General features: G+C 38.8%; 3 protein-coding genes across 4 annotated transcripts; 1 reads left to right on the top strand and 2 right to left on the bottom strand.

The window, feature by feature from the left end:
* The first annotated feature begins 1,839 nt into the window (after positions 1-1,839).
* Positions 1,840-4,567, top strand: LOC120115011 (probable receptor-like protein kinase At5g18500). The gene is made up of 8 exons (XM_039135791.1): positions 1,840-1,942; positions 2,120-2,727; positions 2,834-2,938; positions 3,083-3,205; positions 3,299-3,469; positions 3,651-3,780; positions 3,870-4,082; positions 4,204-4,567. The coding sequence occupies exons 2-8, from the start codon at positions 2,141-2,143 to the stop codon at positions 4,312-4,314; spliced, it is 1,440 nt and encodes a 479-aa protein (XP_038991722.1). The 5' UTR covers positions 1,840-1,942; positions 2,120-2,140; the 3' UTR covers positions 4,315-4,567.
* A 396-nt stretch (positions 4,568-4,963) lies between these two features.
* Positions 4,964-7,977, bottom strand: LOC120115000 (pto-interacting protein 1-like). Of its 2 annotated transcripts, XM_039135778.1 has the most exons (8): positions 7,786-7,977; positions 6,854-6,951; positions 6,516-6,778; positions 6,293-6,419; positions 5,945-6,218; positions 5,577-5,709; positions 5,399-5,485; positions 4,964-5,314 (listed from the first exon to the last, which is right to left on the bottom strand). In XM_039135778.1, the coding sequence occupies exons 2-8, from the start codon at positions 6,933-6,935 to the stop codon at positions 5,171-5,173; spliced, it is 1,110 nt and encodes a 369-aa protein (XP_038991709.1). In that variant the 5' UTR covers positions 6,936-6,951; positions 7,786-7,977; the 3' UTR covers positions 4,964-5,170. The 2 variants fall into 2 exon arrangements, with proteins under 2 accessions (XP_038991709.1, XP_038991701.1); XM_039135770.1 differs by having other exon boundaries at positions 6,516-6,951.
* Positions 7,978-13,153: 5,176 nt separating this feature from the next.
* On the bottom strand, positions 13,154-14,612 carry LOC120219121. The gene is made up of 5 exons (XM_039215986.1): positions 14,232-14,612; positions 13,905-14,136; positions 13,630-13,787; positions 13,468-13,541; positions 13,154-13,379 (listed from the first exon to the last, which is right to left on the bottom strand). The coding sequence occupies exons 1-5, from the start codon at positions 14,610-14,612 to the stop codon at positions 13,154-13,156; spliced, it is 1,071 nt and encodes a 356-aa protein (XP_039071917.1).
* Between the last annotated feature and the right edge of the window lie 2,718 nt (positions 14,613-17,330).

The following is a 17,330-nucleotide window of genomic DNA, read 5'->3' as shown; positions in this document are numbered from 1 at the left end:
CTAGAGTGATAGATGGAGATGGAGTGAGTTGCGATTTAGGGATTTAGGTTATGAGTTGTTGTTGCTGCGTTATTATATACCCAAAACATTTGTGTTGCGAAACTAAAACCTGTTGCAAAATTAAATTCGTGTTGCGAATTCGAAAATCTAGTTGCGAATTTGAATTTCAGTTGCGAATTTGAAATTCCGCGTTGCGAATTTGACTTTTGTGTTGTGAATTTGACTATCGCGTTGCGAATTTGACTTCTGTGTTGCGATTTACAAATTCGCGTTGCGAAATTGGAAACTGGGTTGCGAAATTGGAGTTCGCGTTGCAAATTTGAGATCGCGTTGCGAATTTGTTGGTCATTTTGGCAAATCTAAAAAAATTTGGTTAAAATCGTATATTATAAGGCATTTTCGGTCACTGAAGTTATTTTCTCTTTAAAAAAAATCAAATTTTATCAAGTTAGAGAACTAAATCTTAAATTTAATTATAGTAGAGAGACCAAAACCGTAACTTCACCATTGGAAAAGAAAACACATCTTCATCATCTGGTAGGGTGTGCTGATCATGAAGTGATGATGCCGTGTTTCTTCATCTTCACGGCCACGGATGCAGCAGGCTGGAAAATCTCACAACACAGTGATGGATACCCCTTTTTTTCTCTTTTGTTTTTGGATTTTTTCTATTTTGTAAGGTGCAAATGGCGCACATGTGAATTCAGGTTGAGAATATATATATTATACCTTTAGTTTGTTCATACACAGGCATTGAGAAAGTGGCAATAGAATAATGATGAATTCCCCCCGTGGATGGTCATGATTGATGATAGATAGATAAAGAAGAAAGAAAAATGAATTAACATCTCATCATCATCTCTCTGTACTGGTAACTGATATCTGAAGCAATCTGGGGGCTTTGGCTTAGTTGAGTTCTACAATAATCATTGACCTTTACAAGGTAGATCAAAACATTGGATTATCTACACACAATAACACACACACATATATTAAGAAAGAAAAACATTGGATTATCAAAACAACCACCATTCCTCTGCACCTTATCATTCATCCTATGTTTCATTATTACAGCAAATTATGCCCTTCTATTCTTATCATCATTGTGGGGTTTAGCCTTGGAATGAATGCTTCTGCAAACTTTGTAATGCCAACCCCACTTTTTAACTTTTATCTATGGGGACTATGCTTGATTCCTCAATCATACATACTTACACATGGCCATCCATCTTGTATATACCATGAATATGTATATGGTCAATCAAAAGGCCGGTGGTATTCGCATCCAGTGTGTTTCTTTGACTAATGCATGCAGATCTAATACATAAAGACTAACCTCTATTTCAAAAGAAGACTGTTGAAATTACAAAATGAACATCTAAAACAACAATCAAGGATTTGGAATATATGGTCATAATGAATCAATATAAAAATTTGTGACAGATGAAGAAAGAAAAGTGAAAAACGGCAAAGAAAGCAAAGGGGTTTTTCAGTTGTTTTGTTTTGTTGTGTTGTGTAAGCTGCTTCCGTTTCACTGTTACTGTAAGGGCATGTCTTTCTTCATTACATACCTCTGGCAATTCCACGCCTTCTTCTTGTGAATAATTACCCATTTATCACATGGAAACCCCACAAAAATCCCATCTTTTTTATAGTCCAACACCCCCTTTTCTCGCCTCTCACTATGCTTTCATTTCCTCTGGGATTTACCAATGTCTTCTTTATAAACACCCACACGCCTAAATTTTGCTCCTTTCTTCTTCCTTTCCCCCCTTTGCCCCTCATATTAGCAGTGGTTCCAGTCTTTATTTGTGATGATTTGTCAAATGTAGAGTGTTTATTGGAAATGTGATGCCTGGTTTTTGTTTATTGTGTGAAAAAAAGGGTTCCTTTTTTGCAGGTTGAAGGGTCTTTTGGGGTTCTTTCTGCAAACTTGATTGTGGTTAGCACTCTATTTCTTCTTATTTTTTCGATTTTTGCTTTCACTCTGCACTTTTTTGCTGTCAAATAGATTTGATTGATATTTCCTTTTGGTCATAAACCACTTGATATATTGAATGAATGCAGAAATATGTATCTGTTCTTGATTGTTAAGTTATTTTAGTTAAACGTGTTTCAGGCATCTTGGTGTTGGTGAACAATGGCATCTGATCTAAACAAAACTCTGTCCAAAGTATACATTGGTCTGCAATTGTGGCTTCTTATTGTAATTGGCTTAGGGTTGGTGTTTGTAGTTATCCTTAGCGTGTCACTGTGGCTTAGTTTTCGGAAGAAAACCCGAAGGGGGAATGCCATGCTTCCTCTGAGCCAAGCGCCTCGTGTGTTGGAGGAAATTAAAGAGATAGGAGTTGATCAAGCATCGGCGAACAATGGTAGGGTGAACACCCTTAATGAGAAGTTCAGTGATAGAGATTCGGAGAAGGTTTTGTTTAATGTCGAAAATGGAAACGATAGCAGCCGGCCGGGGTCTTTTAATAATCATGTGGAGAAAGATGTTAAAGGGTCTCAACCATCTTCGCATCCTTTGACTGCTCCTTCGCCTTTGTCTGGCCTGTCTGAAACTTCACGTCTAGGCTGGGGTCATTGGTTCACACTCAGAGACCTACACCTTGCAACTAACCGGTTTTCGAGGGATAATATTATCGGTGATGGTGGATATGGAGTTGTTTATAGAGGCAATCTGATTAACGGGACTCCCGTAGCTGTCAAAAAGCTTCTTAACCATACGTATGTTGCAGTGAAGCTTATTTATATGGAAGATCAATCCTTTTGTCTATGTTATGCTGTCTGCAGATTGTAGCGTTGGCTGATAATGATTCTATGTTTTCTTTAGGGGACAAGCTGACAAGGATTTCCGGGTGGAAGTTGAAGCCGTTGGTCATGTGCGTCATAAAAACTTAGTTCGACTTCTTGGGTATTGCATCGAGGGCACACAAAGGTACTATGTTGTTCTATGTAGTCCCCAGTTTCGAATATTTCCTCAAGCATTGTTATGTCTGTTATTAGTGTGAGTATAATATGCAGAATAGAAAGAAAACCGATATTTACTGTTGTTTTCTAAACTTTCTGCTATAAAATCCAGGTTATTGGTTTATGAATATGTCAACAACAGCAATTTGGAGCAATGGCTCCGTGGGGATATGTCTCACAAGGGATATCTTACCTGGGAGGCTCGGATAAAGATCATTCTTGGCACTGCCAAAGCGTAAGTCAACCACTCGGCCTTAAACGAAAATCTTGGTTGTTAATGCTTACCTTGGTTTTAACCTTAATTGTTACTAAAATCTAAACTTTGCAGGCTGGCATATTTACACGAGGCGATTGAACCAAAAGTCGTGCATAGAGACATAAAGTCAAGTAATATACTGATTGATGACAACTTCGATGCGAAGATATCTGATTTTGGTCTGGCCAAACTGCTAGGTGACGGGAAAAGTTATATCACTACGAGAGTTATGGGTACCTTCGGGTGAGAATAGTGCCCTTCCTTTATGATATATACTGTTACTAGATAATTCATTCTCTGGTTTATTTTATCATTGTTTTTCAATTCTTTTTGTTTTTACTTCGAGTTAGGAGTTAGATCATTCGAGATGCTAAAAAATTGTTGGTTAATGACATCTTTGTCTCCTGTTTGCACGGTCTTTCAGTTATGTTGCTCCAGAATATGCCAACTCCGGCCTCCTGAACGAGAAGAGTGACGTTTATAGTTTTGGCGTTGTGCTCTTAGAAGCAATTACTGGAAGATGCCCCATAGATTACGGTCGTCCTAAGCCCGAGGTACTTAACAACACTTCTTCATCGGCATAGGCTTCGAAAAGACTTGGTATAACATTTTTCACATGACCAATTGTACCCTGAAATCTCAGGTAAATATGGTTGAGTGGTTAAAGATGATGGTTCAACTCAGACGTTCGGAGGAAGTAGTTGACCCTAACATTGAGACCAGACCATCAACTAGTGCCCTTAAACGTGCCCTTTTGACTGCTTTAAGATGTGTTGATCCTGATGCCGAAAAAAGACCAAAGATGAGTCAGGTTGCTCGCATGCTTGAAGCAGAGGAGTATCCTATTCCTCGAGAGGTTTGATTCTGATACTTTACTAGCTCGCATTTAGATTAATTGTTGTACAGGAGAATGTCTAGTTTACGGTGAAAGCTATAGCTTGACTCACTCCGAATATGTATCTGGACGGAATTTTCAGGATAGAAGACGCAGAAGGAATCAGTCAGTTAATTCAGATGTTGATACACAGAAGGAAAACTCCGATGCTGATCGGAGTGATATTCCGGATCCGAGGTTGGGAGCTGAATGAAAAAATCAACTGTAGACTCGGGGATAACACGGGGTTTGGAGGCTGAGAACAAGGGAAACCACCGCCATTGCATTCGATTCTATTCCGATACCTTCAGATGGCCCTTTAGTTGAATTATATATCTTCTTAAAGGTCATTGCCACTAGATTTTCTGTATATATCTATATGGATTCTATATAATTTTGGCCTGTTATTCAGATTAGGCGAATTAGATCGATATTATGAATTCTTTGTTGCTGGGATGGAGAAGAATGAAAATACTAAGCTTAGCTGAAAATTACGACCAAAAAAGATGCTGTTTGTTTGTGTGGCTGTTGCAGGAAGTACCATTATTGGTTCTGGTCCATACCTAAGCTTTAGCTGTTGTTTCTGCTAAATCTGTCAAATTTCGATACTTAGGTAAAAAAGAAATGTCCATTTGTTAATTTTTAAGGTTGTTCGTGCTCGATTTATGTTGGTTTACTGCTGCAGGAGTTACCTTAACTGGCAGATAATGTCGATTTTTGGCATCGCATTCCATGTTCTGGAGGAGGGGCAAAAATAAGTGTGCCCTCGAAGAAGATGGATGGCATCGGCATCTTTACACATGGTTTTAGGTCCAACGATAATGACATTACAGTTTCCAAACTTGTCCAGTCTGCAACAATTTCCTCAAGTGTCACAATCGTATTCTTTGGAATGAAAGGAAGATCCAATGTAAAAATACAGACAGGCAATACGTTAGAAACACTCTTTGGCCCGCACTTCATTACCATGATATTCCCTACAGATTCTGCCAGCACCTATCTACAAAACCAATCATAAGACAGATTTTTCGACTTCGACTAGTCTCGAGACGATAGCTGCTCGTCTTTCATCACAAACGTCGCCTGTCACTTTGGGCGTGGGAAGTTGTGGGGCGACTTGTGTTCAAAAGAGGCTGAAGAGCTTTCACCACGATGCTCATATTAGGTCGAAAATCGGCTTCAAATTGAACACACAACGCGGCAACTGAGGCCAGCTGTTGTCGGAAAAAAGCAGACGTCTGTTAAGGCCAATGCTTTGAACCGAAGCTCCATTATCTCTATCAAAATTCAACAATTACCTTTGCAAGTGCGTTGGGAGGGTATTGCCCTTCTAGTCTGCCATCAACACACAGCTTCACCTTGTCTTCGCTTAGTTTTGGGGTTGCCTAATGCGGCCGCAAATGAAAATATACACATGCAGATAAGATATTATTGTGAAGATACGGTGAATACGAATTTATCAAATAGTAATAGTACCCATGTAACGAGACTCTGCTGTCCGCGTGGCATCGTATGATCAACTGGTTTACGTCCAGTTAAGAGCTCCAGAAGGATGACGCCGAAGCTGTAGACATTGCTCTTCGAAGTAAGCGTTCCCGTCATTGCAAATCTACCATTCAATGTCACAAGCTGGAATTAATCACTATCATACTGTCAACTATCATGTGGCTGGTTTATATATTTGGCAAAGGGCAGCTCAAAAGAGATGAAAGAACATGTAGATTACATATGCCAACATACTTTCATTCTTGTTAGTTACTTCTGTTTGACTGATCGATTACTCGAACTCAGCAAGATGCAAAATCGAAAACTTAAAGCCAGAAAGAGGTGAAGGAACAACTTACTCTGGAGCATGATAACCAAAGGTTCCAAGAACGCGTGTGGAATGGAGACGAGCGGTTGCATCAGGGGCTTGATTCGACAAATCGAAATCAGCAATCTTGGCAACATTATCATCGAAAAGTAGTAGATTGCAGGACTTAATATCACGGTGGACTACACGAGGACGTGTCTTTTCGTGCAAGTATTCAAGGCCTTTTGCAGCCTCAACTGCAATTTTAACTCGCTGTGTCCATGACAGAACTGGACCTGGCTGTGCTCCTTTCACACCTTTCTTCCCTGTATATGTTAATTAACCAAATAATCGCATTAGTCCACCATGCAACACACACAGACACTCACAGATTGCTTACCGTGAAGCACATCATGGAGAGATCCATTAGGAGCATACTCATACGCCAAGAAACTGTGGGATCCATCACTGCAGTAACCGAGAAGCTCAACAACGTTCTCGTGTTTCAGTCTCGATACCATGGAGACCTGTTAGTTACGTTATTCGGAATAGCGAAGTCATGCATTCTGCAATACATGTCAGCATCGTTTTATTCGATGAAATTTGTTAAGGGAAGGTCCAACCTGCACTAGAAATTCTTGTTCCGGTTGCTTACTGGAGTCCAACTTTTTTATGGCAGCAGCCTTCCCATTCTTTAGAACGCCATAGTATGCGCTTCCATAAGACCCCTCTCCGATTAACGATTTGTTGCCGAAATTATCGGTCATTTCCTTTAGCTCATCGACCGACAAGGCAGGGACGGTAATCGGTTGAATGATAACAGGAGGCTGTGGATCCCTTGTAACAGCTGCTGCCCTTTCTTGATATCCATATACTCCAACATTGCCTACACACATATATGTTAATAATTTAAGCATATTTACGCATGAAACTTTACAAAGAGATGAGACTGTATAATTACTTGCAGGGTTATTCGTCATGAATGGTCCGGTTTTAGAAGCTTTATATGTGTCATCTTCTTCACAACAGCAAAAGCAACTCATGTTTCTTTCCTTTTTCCTGCTAGTTAGCATATAGACATTAAGAAATGAAATATTGACAGACAGGAAGGATGAAACACGTGATCATTTCGAAAATTATTATGTATATATTTAAATACCGAGCGCCTTCGTCAGCTAGCATCGTTATTGGTTCTTCAATTGACACCTAGTCTCAGTTCAAACTCCGGACAATCCGAAAAAAATACCAATGTCTTCTAGGACTGCAAATGTTTATCTCTCAGACTCAGGCTTTGGTCTGGTTTGCAACTACATAGCCTATATCCTAACCTATGAATATAGTCTGTTTTACCATAGCCTGTATAACATGGTAAAACATCACACAAGTCAAAAATTATCATTAAGATGATCGAACTCTTCTCGGATATTCGGTTTTTCCGTCGAAAAATCGACCCTTCAAGGTTTAGCTTATATCCTAACCTATCCATATATAGTCTGTTTTACCACTGCCCCTATAACATTGTAAAACATCACACTAGCCAGAAATTATCATTAAGATGATTGAATTCTTCCTGGATATTCAATTTTTCGTTGAAAAATCGAGACACCCTTAAAGGTATTGTCCCCCCGAGGCCGAAGGGACACCTCGGAAGTTCCTCAACGGCACCTAAACATGTTCATACCTCTATATGATGAGCATGATCAACAAAAAAGGCCAGCAACACAGTTCCTACTTCCATGATTGAAACCTCTTACTCCCATCAAGCTTATACTTAAAAGGAACCGTTTCAGTTCAATCATCAAAACATATACACTACCAGCAGATAAACAGAACTCTGTTCCGAGAAAGAAGAAGAAATAAACACCAAAACAAAACCATAGAAGTAGAACAAACCTTGAAAATCAGCAACTATGTCAACTCTGTCTGTTTGCAGAGTTTGGTCTCTGTCTGCGCTTTAAAAACAAAGTTTTTGTTCAGAATGAATTTGTTTATCAAAGCATACGGATGCTTGAAATATACTTTTACCAAAGCATTGATTATTATAACAGCGATGTAAGAAAGATCAAAGGGAGAGAAAAGGAGGACGAAGAAGGCGGCTGTGGTACAGAACCAAAGCAAAACACCTGTAATAAACTAGTAATGACAAATTCCATGCGGGTGTTGATATGTCCTTTTCAACTTTTATCAATTCTTTGACTTTGAATTTTGGTTTTACTGCAGAATAGTAATAGGGAAATGGCTTGATTCTATCCTTCCCATGAATGGATAAAGCAATCAACTTAAAGATTTAGTTCTACCAATATCATCATTGTCATGTAAATATTTGTGGAGCGAACAAGCATGGAATTAAAGAGTTTTGCTTGTTGTTTATTGAGCATGGAAAAAATATACTTGGAATGATGTCAAAAGCAAAGAGAAAAGAAGAAATTATTGAAATGAACACTTGAAGAAAGAAATACATAGGAACAGGCTGTTCCTGTGGCGGAATTGACTGGAAAAGGATGAATCCCATGTGCCATATGCAGTTATGCACCAGTTAGCATCTCATATTCATATGCATGCCATTAAAATGGCAGTTTACTAGTAGTTCCTTATTTTTATATATTTTTTTTAAAATAAAACGGGTTTTATAAGCTTAGCCGTTAAGGGCATCAGTAATAAGTACATCCGAAATATATGGAGGGTAGGTAGTCATAAGCAAAATACATAGCATCAGAAAGTGATAACGCATATTGAGCTACAATATGAGCTGCTGCATTAGCCGGATTCCATGTACACTGAAACCCCTATTGTCAGAGAGTAAACGACGTGCACCAGTAAGATGGAGGCCAATAATGGAGAGATCAAGCTGTGAACCTGTTAATTGACAGACTACGTTGGAAGCATCACTTTCCACCCCAACCTGCTTGTAATTGAGCTCAATTGCCAAGCGTAATCCCCGAGTTATAGTAATAGCTTCAGCAACCCCAACATTATAAGAGCCTGAGATTGGAATTGCATGACATTCAAGAACTAACCTATGATCACGTACCACAACCCCGTAGCTGACTTTCGATCTGAGTAGGAACATGCAGCGTCCTCGTTGATTTTGATAGTGGACACGGGCGGTTTGCTCCAATGGTCTGAAAGGTAACCTGCTGCAGACAATGGTGTACCTGAGAGTCCAATAGCAGTGTCAAATGAAGCTAATAAAGACTTGCTGGAAATTATAACTTGTCATCCTGGAGTTAATCGGCTGTCGTTGATAAAAGCGTTCCGACGATTCCAAACAAAATACAAGATTACCAGCAGTAGTCGATATTCATCATGAGATAGAAGACTCTGTAAATGATGTAACCAATCGCCACAAGACTGTCTTGGGTTCTGAAAAACTGAAGAATCGAAACCAGCATATTGCAAAATATTCATTGTATCCACACAATCTCGGATTGCATGTATGTTGGAAGCGTAGATAGACACTCAATAATTTATAACTCGAACTTTTAATTAATACGAAACAAAATATTTTACAACGACACTACCTTACTAATACAATACTGCAATACTAGCTGCTGCTAGTTTACAAACACAACCTCACTATTTTAAGATTTGCTAAGCTCTCTCAATTCTCTCTATTTTTTCTCTCTCGTTATTCACTCTTTTCCTCACTTTCCTACACTACCTGTTTGCTTTGCTCACATATATATATATATATATAATAAACCGACATTACTTGCTCTGGATGCTTCTCAATTCTTCTTGCCACCTCATGTTTGTTGCAACAATTATTGCTTTCATTAAAAAATCTTTGCCAGACATACTAGTGCATTGCCACGTTTTTTTCTTTATTATTAGCATGCTTCCAAAACTAATAAAAGTTGCTGCCACCTTTCTTTGTTTCTACATTTTTCTATAATAATTGAGTTTGACTTCAACACTCCCCTCAAACTCGACTTTCCATTCCAAGCTTTTCTTCACTTGTCTTTTCCAATTGATTCTTCATTTGTTATGAGATTACTCTTTGCAAAAAGACTGAATAGTGAAATATTATTTAATTCATAATCGTTGTACCTTTCTGGCATTCTTCTCTCTCTTGTGGATCTTCGAAGTTCTGTGGGAGGTGCTTCAGGATCTTCTATTATGTTGCTGGCATTGCTGCTGCTGCTTGAAGTCGATGGTACATTTTGTTGAGTACCTTGTTCATCATCTTTATCTTCATTAAAAAATAGTCCTTCAACTTTCTTTTCCTCTTTGCTCCATCTCCAATAGTCTGCTTCATCGAACTCGACATCTCTTGAAATTATTACTTTCTTGGTAAGAGGATTATATAATCTGTAAGCTTTGTTTCTTTCATCATAGCCAATGAAAATACATTTTTCTCCTCTGTCATCAAGTTTTTTTCTGGTCTGTTCAGGAACGTGGGCATATGCGATGCATCAAAAAATCTTGAGGTGTCCAACTCCTGGTTTCTGACCACTCCATGCTTCGTTTGACGTCATATACTTCACACTTTTTGTTGGACATCGGTTCAATAGGTAAACTGCACATCGAACTGCTTCAGCCCAGAAATTTCTCGGTAGTTGCTTACCTTTTATCATGCTTCTCGCCATGTCAAGAATTGTGCGATTCTTTCTTTCTGCAACTCCATTTTGTTGTGGCGTGTATCTGGATGTCAGTTGATTGATGATGTCATGCTCTTTGCAGAATTCTTCAAATAACTTTGATGTATATTCGCCTCCTCTATCTGATCTGAGTATCTTCAAATATTGACCGCTTTGTTTTTTCGCCATTGCTTTAAATTCTTTCAATTTTTCCAGCGCTTCTGACTTTTCTTTCAAGATGTAAATCCAACATTTTCTACTAAAATCATCAATAAAAGTTAGATAGTACCTATTACCGCCAAGCGATGATATATCAAAAGGACCAGCTATATCTGTGTGTATTATCTCCAACGGTCTTCGGGCACGCCAGGATCTACCAACTTCAAAGCTTTGTCTATGTTGTTTTCCTTTGATGCAAGCCTCACATATTTGATTTGGAGGGTTGATCTCTGGTAGTCCTTTCACCATGTTTGTTTTTTATAACAACTTCAAACCAGAAAATCCAAGATGTCCATATCTTAGATGCCACCTCCATGAATCATCTTTGATCGCGGTCTTCATGCACTTGACTTCTCCTGACTCGATATCAATTGTAAAGAGACGATTTCGAGTCATAGCAGCTTGGGCTATCAATTCTCCTTCTTTATTTTTGATGGCAAGCGAGCGATTCTTCATCTGTACTTCATATCCTTTTTCCAGGAGTTGATCAATACTTATGATATTTCTTTTCAAAGCAGGTACATAATAAACATCTGAAATATATTTATTTTCTCCATTTCCCTGAGTAATCATGACTTCACCTTTTCCTTTTAGTTCTGCGTGCGAGTCATCTCCGAACGTTACTCGTCCATGAATTGTTTCATCTAATTTCACAAACAGTTCCCTTTGACTACACATATGGTTACTGGCACAATTATCAAGATACCAAATATTTTTCTTGAATTCTTCATTTCCTTTATAAGTGAGGAATACATGAGATTTTTCAATTTTTTCTTCTTCAGCTGCTGCTACGTTATTTCTTTCTTTTTGTTTAGGAGCAGATCTACAGTCATAACTATAATGACCATACTTATTGCAATTATAACATTGTACCTGGAATTTATTTCCTTGCTGATATCTACCTCTACCTCGGCCTCTGAATTCTCTTCCACGACCTGATGTTGGATTGATTTCACTCATTTGATCGGTGCTATATGATCGGCCACCACGTCCACGAGTTCCTCGTCCTCCTCTGTATCTTCCACGATAACCACCACGATTTCCTTCACCTCGTGTGTAGCTGCTGGTAGCTTCTCCTTCGTTGACATTCATTTTGCTTTGTAGAGATTGCTCCAAATTTTCTGAATCTTCATTTTGTTTTATTTTCTGCTAATGGGCTTGAAGTGAACCCACAAGCTCATCGATCGATATCTGAGATAAATCTTTCGATTCTTCGATTGCCACCACCACGTAATCAAATTTTCTTGTCAATGACCGCAAAATTTTTTCCATCACTCTAACATTGTCGAGTGATTCACCATTTCTTTTCATTTCATTTACGACTGTTTTCACACGGCTAAAATAATCATCGATGTTTTCTGTATTTTTATTTTTAACATCTCAAACTCAGCTCTGAGAGTTTGTAAGCGTACCTTTTTTTTTTCTTTTTCGGCACCTTGTAGAGATTTTTGCAAGATCTCTCATGCTTGTTTTGCGGTCTTCGCATCAGAAATTTTTTCAAAAGTAGATTCGTCTACTCTTTGAAAAATAAAGAACAACATTCTTTTATTTTTTTCGAGATTCCTTCAATATCTTTTTTTCTTCATTGGCCAGGGCTGCTTCTGCTGCTGCATTTTCAGGCTCGGTATAACCATCCTCGATGATATCCCAACAATCTTGAGAGCCTAGTAACGTCTTCATTTGAATGCTCCAATTGTCATAATTCGTCTTTGTCAATCTCAGGATTTGAGGTTGAATCATGTTGGTCATCTTCTCCACCACGTTGAACTCAAACCAAGCTCTGAGGCCACTTGTTGAAAGCGTAGATGGGCACTCAATAATTTATAACTCGAATTTTTAATTAATACGAAATAAAATATTTTACAACGTCACTACTTTATTATTACAATACTACAATACTAGCTGCTGCTAGTTTACAAACACCTCACTATTTTAAGCTTTGCTAAACTCTCTCAATTCTCTCTATTTTTTTTTGTCTCTCGTTACTCACTCTTTTCCTCACTCTTTTCCTCACTTTCCTACACTACCTGCTTGCTTTACTCACATATATATATATATATATATATAATAAACCGACATTACTTGCTCTGAATGTTTCTCAATTCCTCTTGCCACCTCATGTTTGTTGCAACAATTACTGCTTTCATTAAAAAATCTTTGCAGACATACTAGTGCATTGCCACGTTTTTTTCTTTATTATTAGCATGCTTCCAAAACTAATAAAAGTTGCTGCCACCTTTCTTTGTTTCTACATTTTTCTATAATAATTGAGTTTGACTTCAACAATGTAAACATGTCTTTATGTAGCCCTACAAAACGGACAGGTTCCCATTGTCATGCCAGCCAGCTGAAGACGTCGCCCGATTGGAAGGGTTTCATGCGCCAACTGCTAACCAAACACTCTGATCTTAGGAGGGATGGGCAACCTGGACAAATGTAACCAAAGAGATTATGGAACAATGTCACGACGGTGTTGGCGAAGAAGGAAGAAGTAACTTGATCTGACTGAAAAAACCCTGGAAGAGTGACCACTCCAAATCAAACTTTCTTGCATAACCGGAGCAATGGGACAACTGACAAGCAAGGATTATCGCTGCATCCGCAGGCTGAAAAACTTCATGCGCCAAGTTCTCATTCCATCGTGATTCATTCAGATGCATAAATTGTCCACAACGAAGAGGGTTGAGACTATTATCAACATATGTTGTCTCAAAAGTAATCAGAGATGAAGCCCCCAACGATCTACTAACATACGGACTGTGCTATTTTGACCAACACGCCAGTGAAACCCCACACGAAGAGCCAAAATGGAGTTGTATATACCTTGCAAGCATAAGGTCTCACACCTAACTGGGCATAAAAAATGCAGCCATTTGGAAAGTTTTTCGAAGTTAACACGAGTAAGCAAACTCGATGTGGAATGACTGCAACGCCATACGAGCTTGCCCAATAAAGCAAGATTGAATTGGCGGAGATTACGGAATTCCAGGTCTCGTAGATGCTTCGGTCGACAAATAGTTTCCCATGCCACCATCGGCCATCCTCGCTCGGTCGGGTTACTCGCCCACCAATAAGAACGAAGAATAGTCTCCAAGTCTGTAATCACTCATTCTGGCAGCAAATAGCATCCCATAATATAAGTCGGGATAGCCTGCTCGACGGATTGAATGTAAGTTGCCCGACCACCGAATGATAGGAGATGTTTTGTCCAACCTCGAACATTTGCCAGCAATTTATTCCGGATGAAACCAAATGCTGTTGTCATGTTTCGGCCAATAACTAGAGAAGCACCTATATATCTGCCTGGGTCATCAATTACTGAGACCCCAAGAATAGCTCTTAAAGCAACACGAACGAAGATTGTTGTGTTAACACAAAAATAGACACTGAACTTGTTAAATTCACATGTTGAGTAGAGGCTGCTCCATAAGTATGAAGAATCTCCCTAACACAATTGAATTCAGCATTCGATGTGTGGAGAAATAATATGCTATCATTTGCATAAAATAGATCAGTGATGCGCGTCACCAATCGTCAAACCCTTAAGCCTTGAAGATGATGAGAACGCTGCTCATTATGTAGGAAACACGACATCCCTTGAGAGCACAACAGAAACAAAAAGGGTGATAATGGATCACCTTGCCTAAGATCACGTGATAGCCGAAAACGTTCTGTAAGACAACCATTAACTCGAGCACAGTATGTGACTGAGGTAACACAAGACATAATGAGCGAAACCCAAGAGAGAGCAAAGCCAAGACGAAGCATCATATTCCGGAGGAAAGACCACTCAACACGGTCGTATGCGTTTTCCACATCAATCTGCACTGCCGCACCCCGACTAACCCCGAGAGACGCAGTCTTGAGATAATGCAGTAACTCATGAGCGATAAGGACATTATCAGAGAAAAGCCGACCCATCACAAATGTCGCTTGATTTTCATCAATACAAGTAGGTAACAATGGTCTGTTTAATAAAAAATAGAGTAAAAACTCTAATTGATTGAGAAAAAGAAAAACTCTTTAGAATAATATCACAAAATTATGAAAGGTAAGAACTCTTAAGAAAACTTTCAAATGCTTATAATTAAGCTTTGATTGTTGGATGATAAAACTCAAATACAAGTAGGGTATTTATAGGTTACAAGAAACAATCTAAACCACTCATTAAAATAATCACAAAATAATCTAAACCATTGAAATTAAAACATGAGAAAAATATTTAATTTTCACCTAACTAAATTGATGTAAGCAATGACATCAATACTAAATTGATGTAAGCAATGACATCAAATTAATTTAGGTGTGAACTTATTTAGGCTAATATTGAATTTTCAACACTCCCCCTCAATGTTAGCCTCCATTCTTTGAATCACGCTATGTTGATGACGGAAATGTTCAAACTTTCCAACACTCAAGCTTTTTGTAAACAAGTCAGCAATTTGCTCATCTGTCTTGATTTGCCTCATCTCAATCTCTTCTTGCAAAACTTTTTCCCTAACAAAGTGATAATGTACTTCCACATGTTTAGTTCTTGCATGAAAAACATGATTCTCCGCCAGCCGAATTGTCGATTGGTTGTCACAGTATAACGGAATTGCATAATTTACTGGTTGATGTAGATTATTCATCAACTGTATCAACCATGTACTCTCTTGAGCTGCCATTGCTGCTGCTCGATACTCAGCTTCAATGGTTGACAATGATACAGTTGGTTGTCTCTTGCTACACCAAGAAATTGTTCTGGAGCCAAGCTTAAACACATACCCAGTTGTCGATCTCCTGCATAATCAGCATCACAATAACCAACTAACTTGCAGTCTTCACCTTTCTTGTACAAAAGACCATAGTAAATTGTACTCTTCACATATCTCAGTATTCGTCGAACTGCTTCCAAATGAGGCTTCTTTGGATTTTGCATATACCGACTCATCACACCAACTGCATAAGAAATGTCAGGTCGAGTCAAGGTTAAGTAGATCAGACTACCTACCAATTGTCGATACATTGTTTCATCTTCCAAATCTTTTCCTTCATGTGCACACATTTTGACATTTGGTTCCATTGGCGTTGAAGTTGACTTGCACTCGAGCATTCCAAACCTCTTCAACAAATCTTTAGCATATTTCTGTTGACACAAAAATATTCCTTCGTGTATGCGATCAACCTCTAGACCAAGGAAGTGCTTAACTTGTCCAAGTTCCTTAATCTGGAAACGAACTGATAAATTCTCCTTCGTCTGAAGAATTTCTGCCTCATCATCACCGGTTATGATTAAGTCATCCACGTACACTAGCACGATAGCTAGCTTACCTTTATTGGCTTTGACAAACAAGCTAGAATCTGTAGGTGTTACTGAATAACCACTTTTCGTTAGAAATTCAGCAATCTTACCATACCACGCCCTAGGTGCTTGTTTCAATCCGTAGAATGCTTTTCGCAGCTTACACACATATTCAGGATGATCTTGACTCTGAAAACCCATTGGTTGGGTTATATAGATCTCTCGATCTAGCTCTCCATGAAGAAAAACATTCTTCACTTCCATCTGCCACAAGTTCCAGTCTTTGTTGGCTGCAAGTGCAAGTAAGACTCGTACGGTTGTAAGTTTTGCCACTGGACTAAATGTTTCATCATAGTCTAGTCCATACTGTTAAGAGAAACCACGAGCTACCAATCGCGCTTTGTACCTCTCGATTGACCTATCTGGACGGCGCTTTATCTTGTAAACCCATTTGCAAGATATGGGTTTCACATCTTTTATCTTTGGTACAATATCCCAAGTTTGATTTTGCTGAAGTGCATCGATCTCTTCTTTCATAGCTATCATCCACTCAAAACTCTTCGATGCTTCTTCGAACGTCTCAGGCTCCGTTGCTTCTTCAATTATGGCTGCATTGGCATATTTGGGATTTGGCCTTCGTATTCTTGTTGACCTTCGGAGTTGAGATTGTGGAATTGATTCTTCTGTTTCACTAGGCCCACCTTCTTCGTTTCGTTGTTGATACACGCCAGTTTGCCAAGGATTCTGAGTCACTCTTTGTTCGATATCATCGTCATTTGGATCTTATGATTCATCTGAACTTGTTTGAAGTTGAACAACATGCTCCCCCATCTTTTGTTGTAGTTTGTCTCCAAATTCTCTCGAATCTGGCAACACCTCCTTCTCTGAGGACCACCAAGAAGATGCTTCATCAAATACCACATTTCGTGACGTGTAGCATCTTCCACTAATTAGATCACAACATTTTCACCCCTTTCTCTGGCTGTCATATCCCACAAAGATACATCTAACAGCTTTCTTGTCAAATTTGCTCCGTAAATGATCAAGAACAAACACATAACATACACAACCAAATACTCGAAAGTAGCTAACTGTAGGTTTTATGTTCCATAGTTTCTCAAAGGGTGAAACAAATCCTAACCTTGGTTGAGAAAGTTTGTTGATCACAAAGGCTGCAGTCCTCATTGCTTCAGCCTAAAACCTTCCAGGTACATTCTTTGCATGTAGCATACTTCGACAAATTTCTGCAAGATACCGATTTTTTCTTTCTGCTACACCATTCTGTTGTGGCGTGTTGGCACAAGTGTACTGATGACGTATTCGACATTCCCTTAGGTATTGAGAGAACTCGTTTG

This window comes from Hibiscus syriacus, unplaced genomic scaffold (genome assembly GCF_006381635.1).
Source record: "Hibiscus syriacus cultivar Baekdansim isolate YM2019G1 unplaced genomic scaffold, ASM638163v2 tig00000778_pilon, whole genome shotgun sequence".
Taxonomy (NCBI): domain Eukaryota; kingdom Viridiplantae; phylum Streptophyta; class Magnoliopsida; order Malvales; family Malvaceae; genus Hibiscus; species Hibiscus syriacus.
Note: the sequence above shows the minus strand (reverse complement) of the source record. Positions and strands in the feature narration are given on the sequence as shown.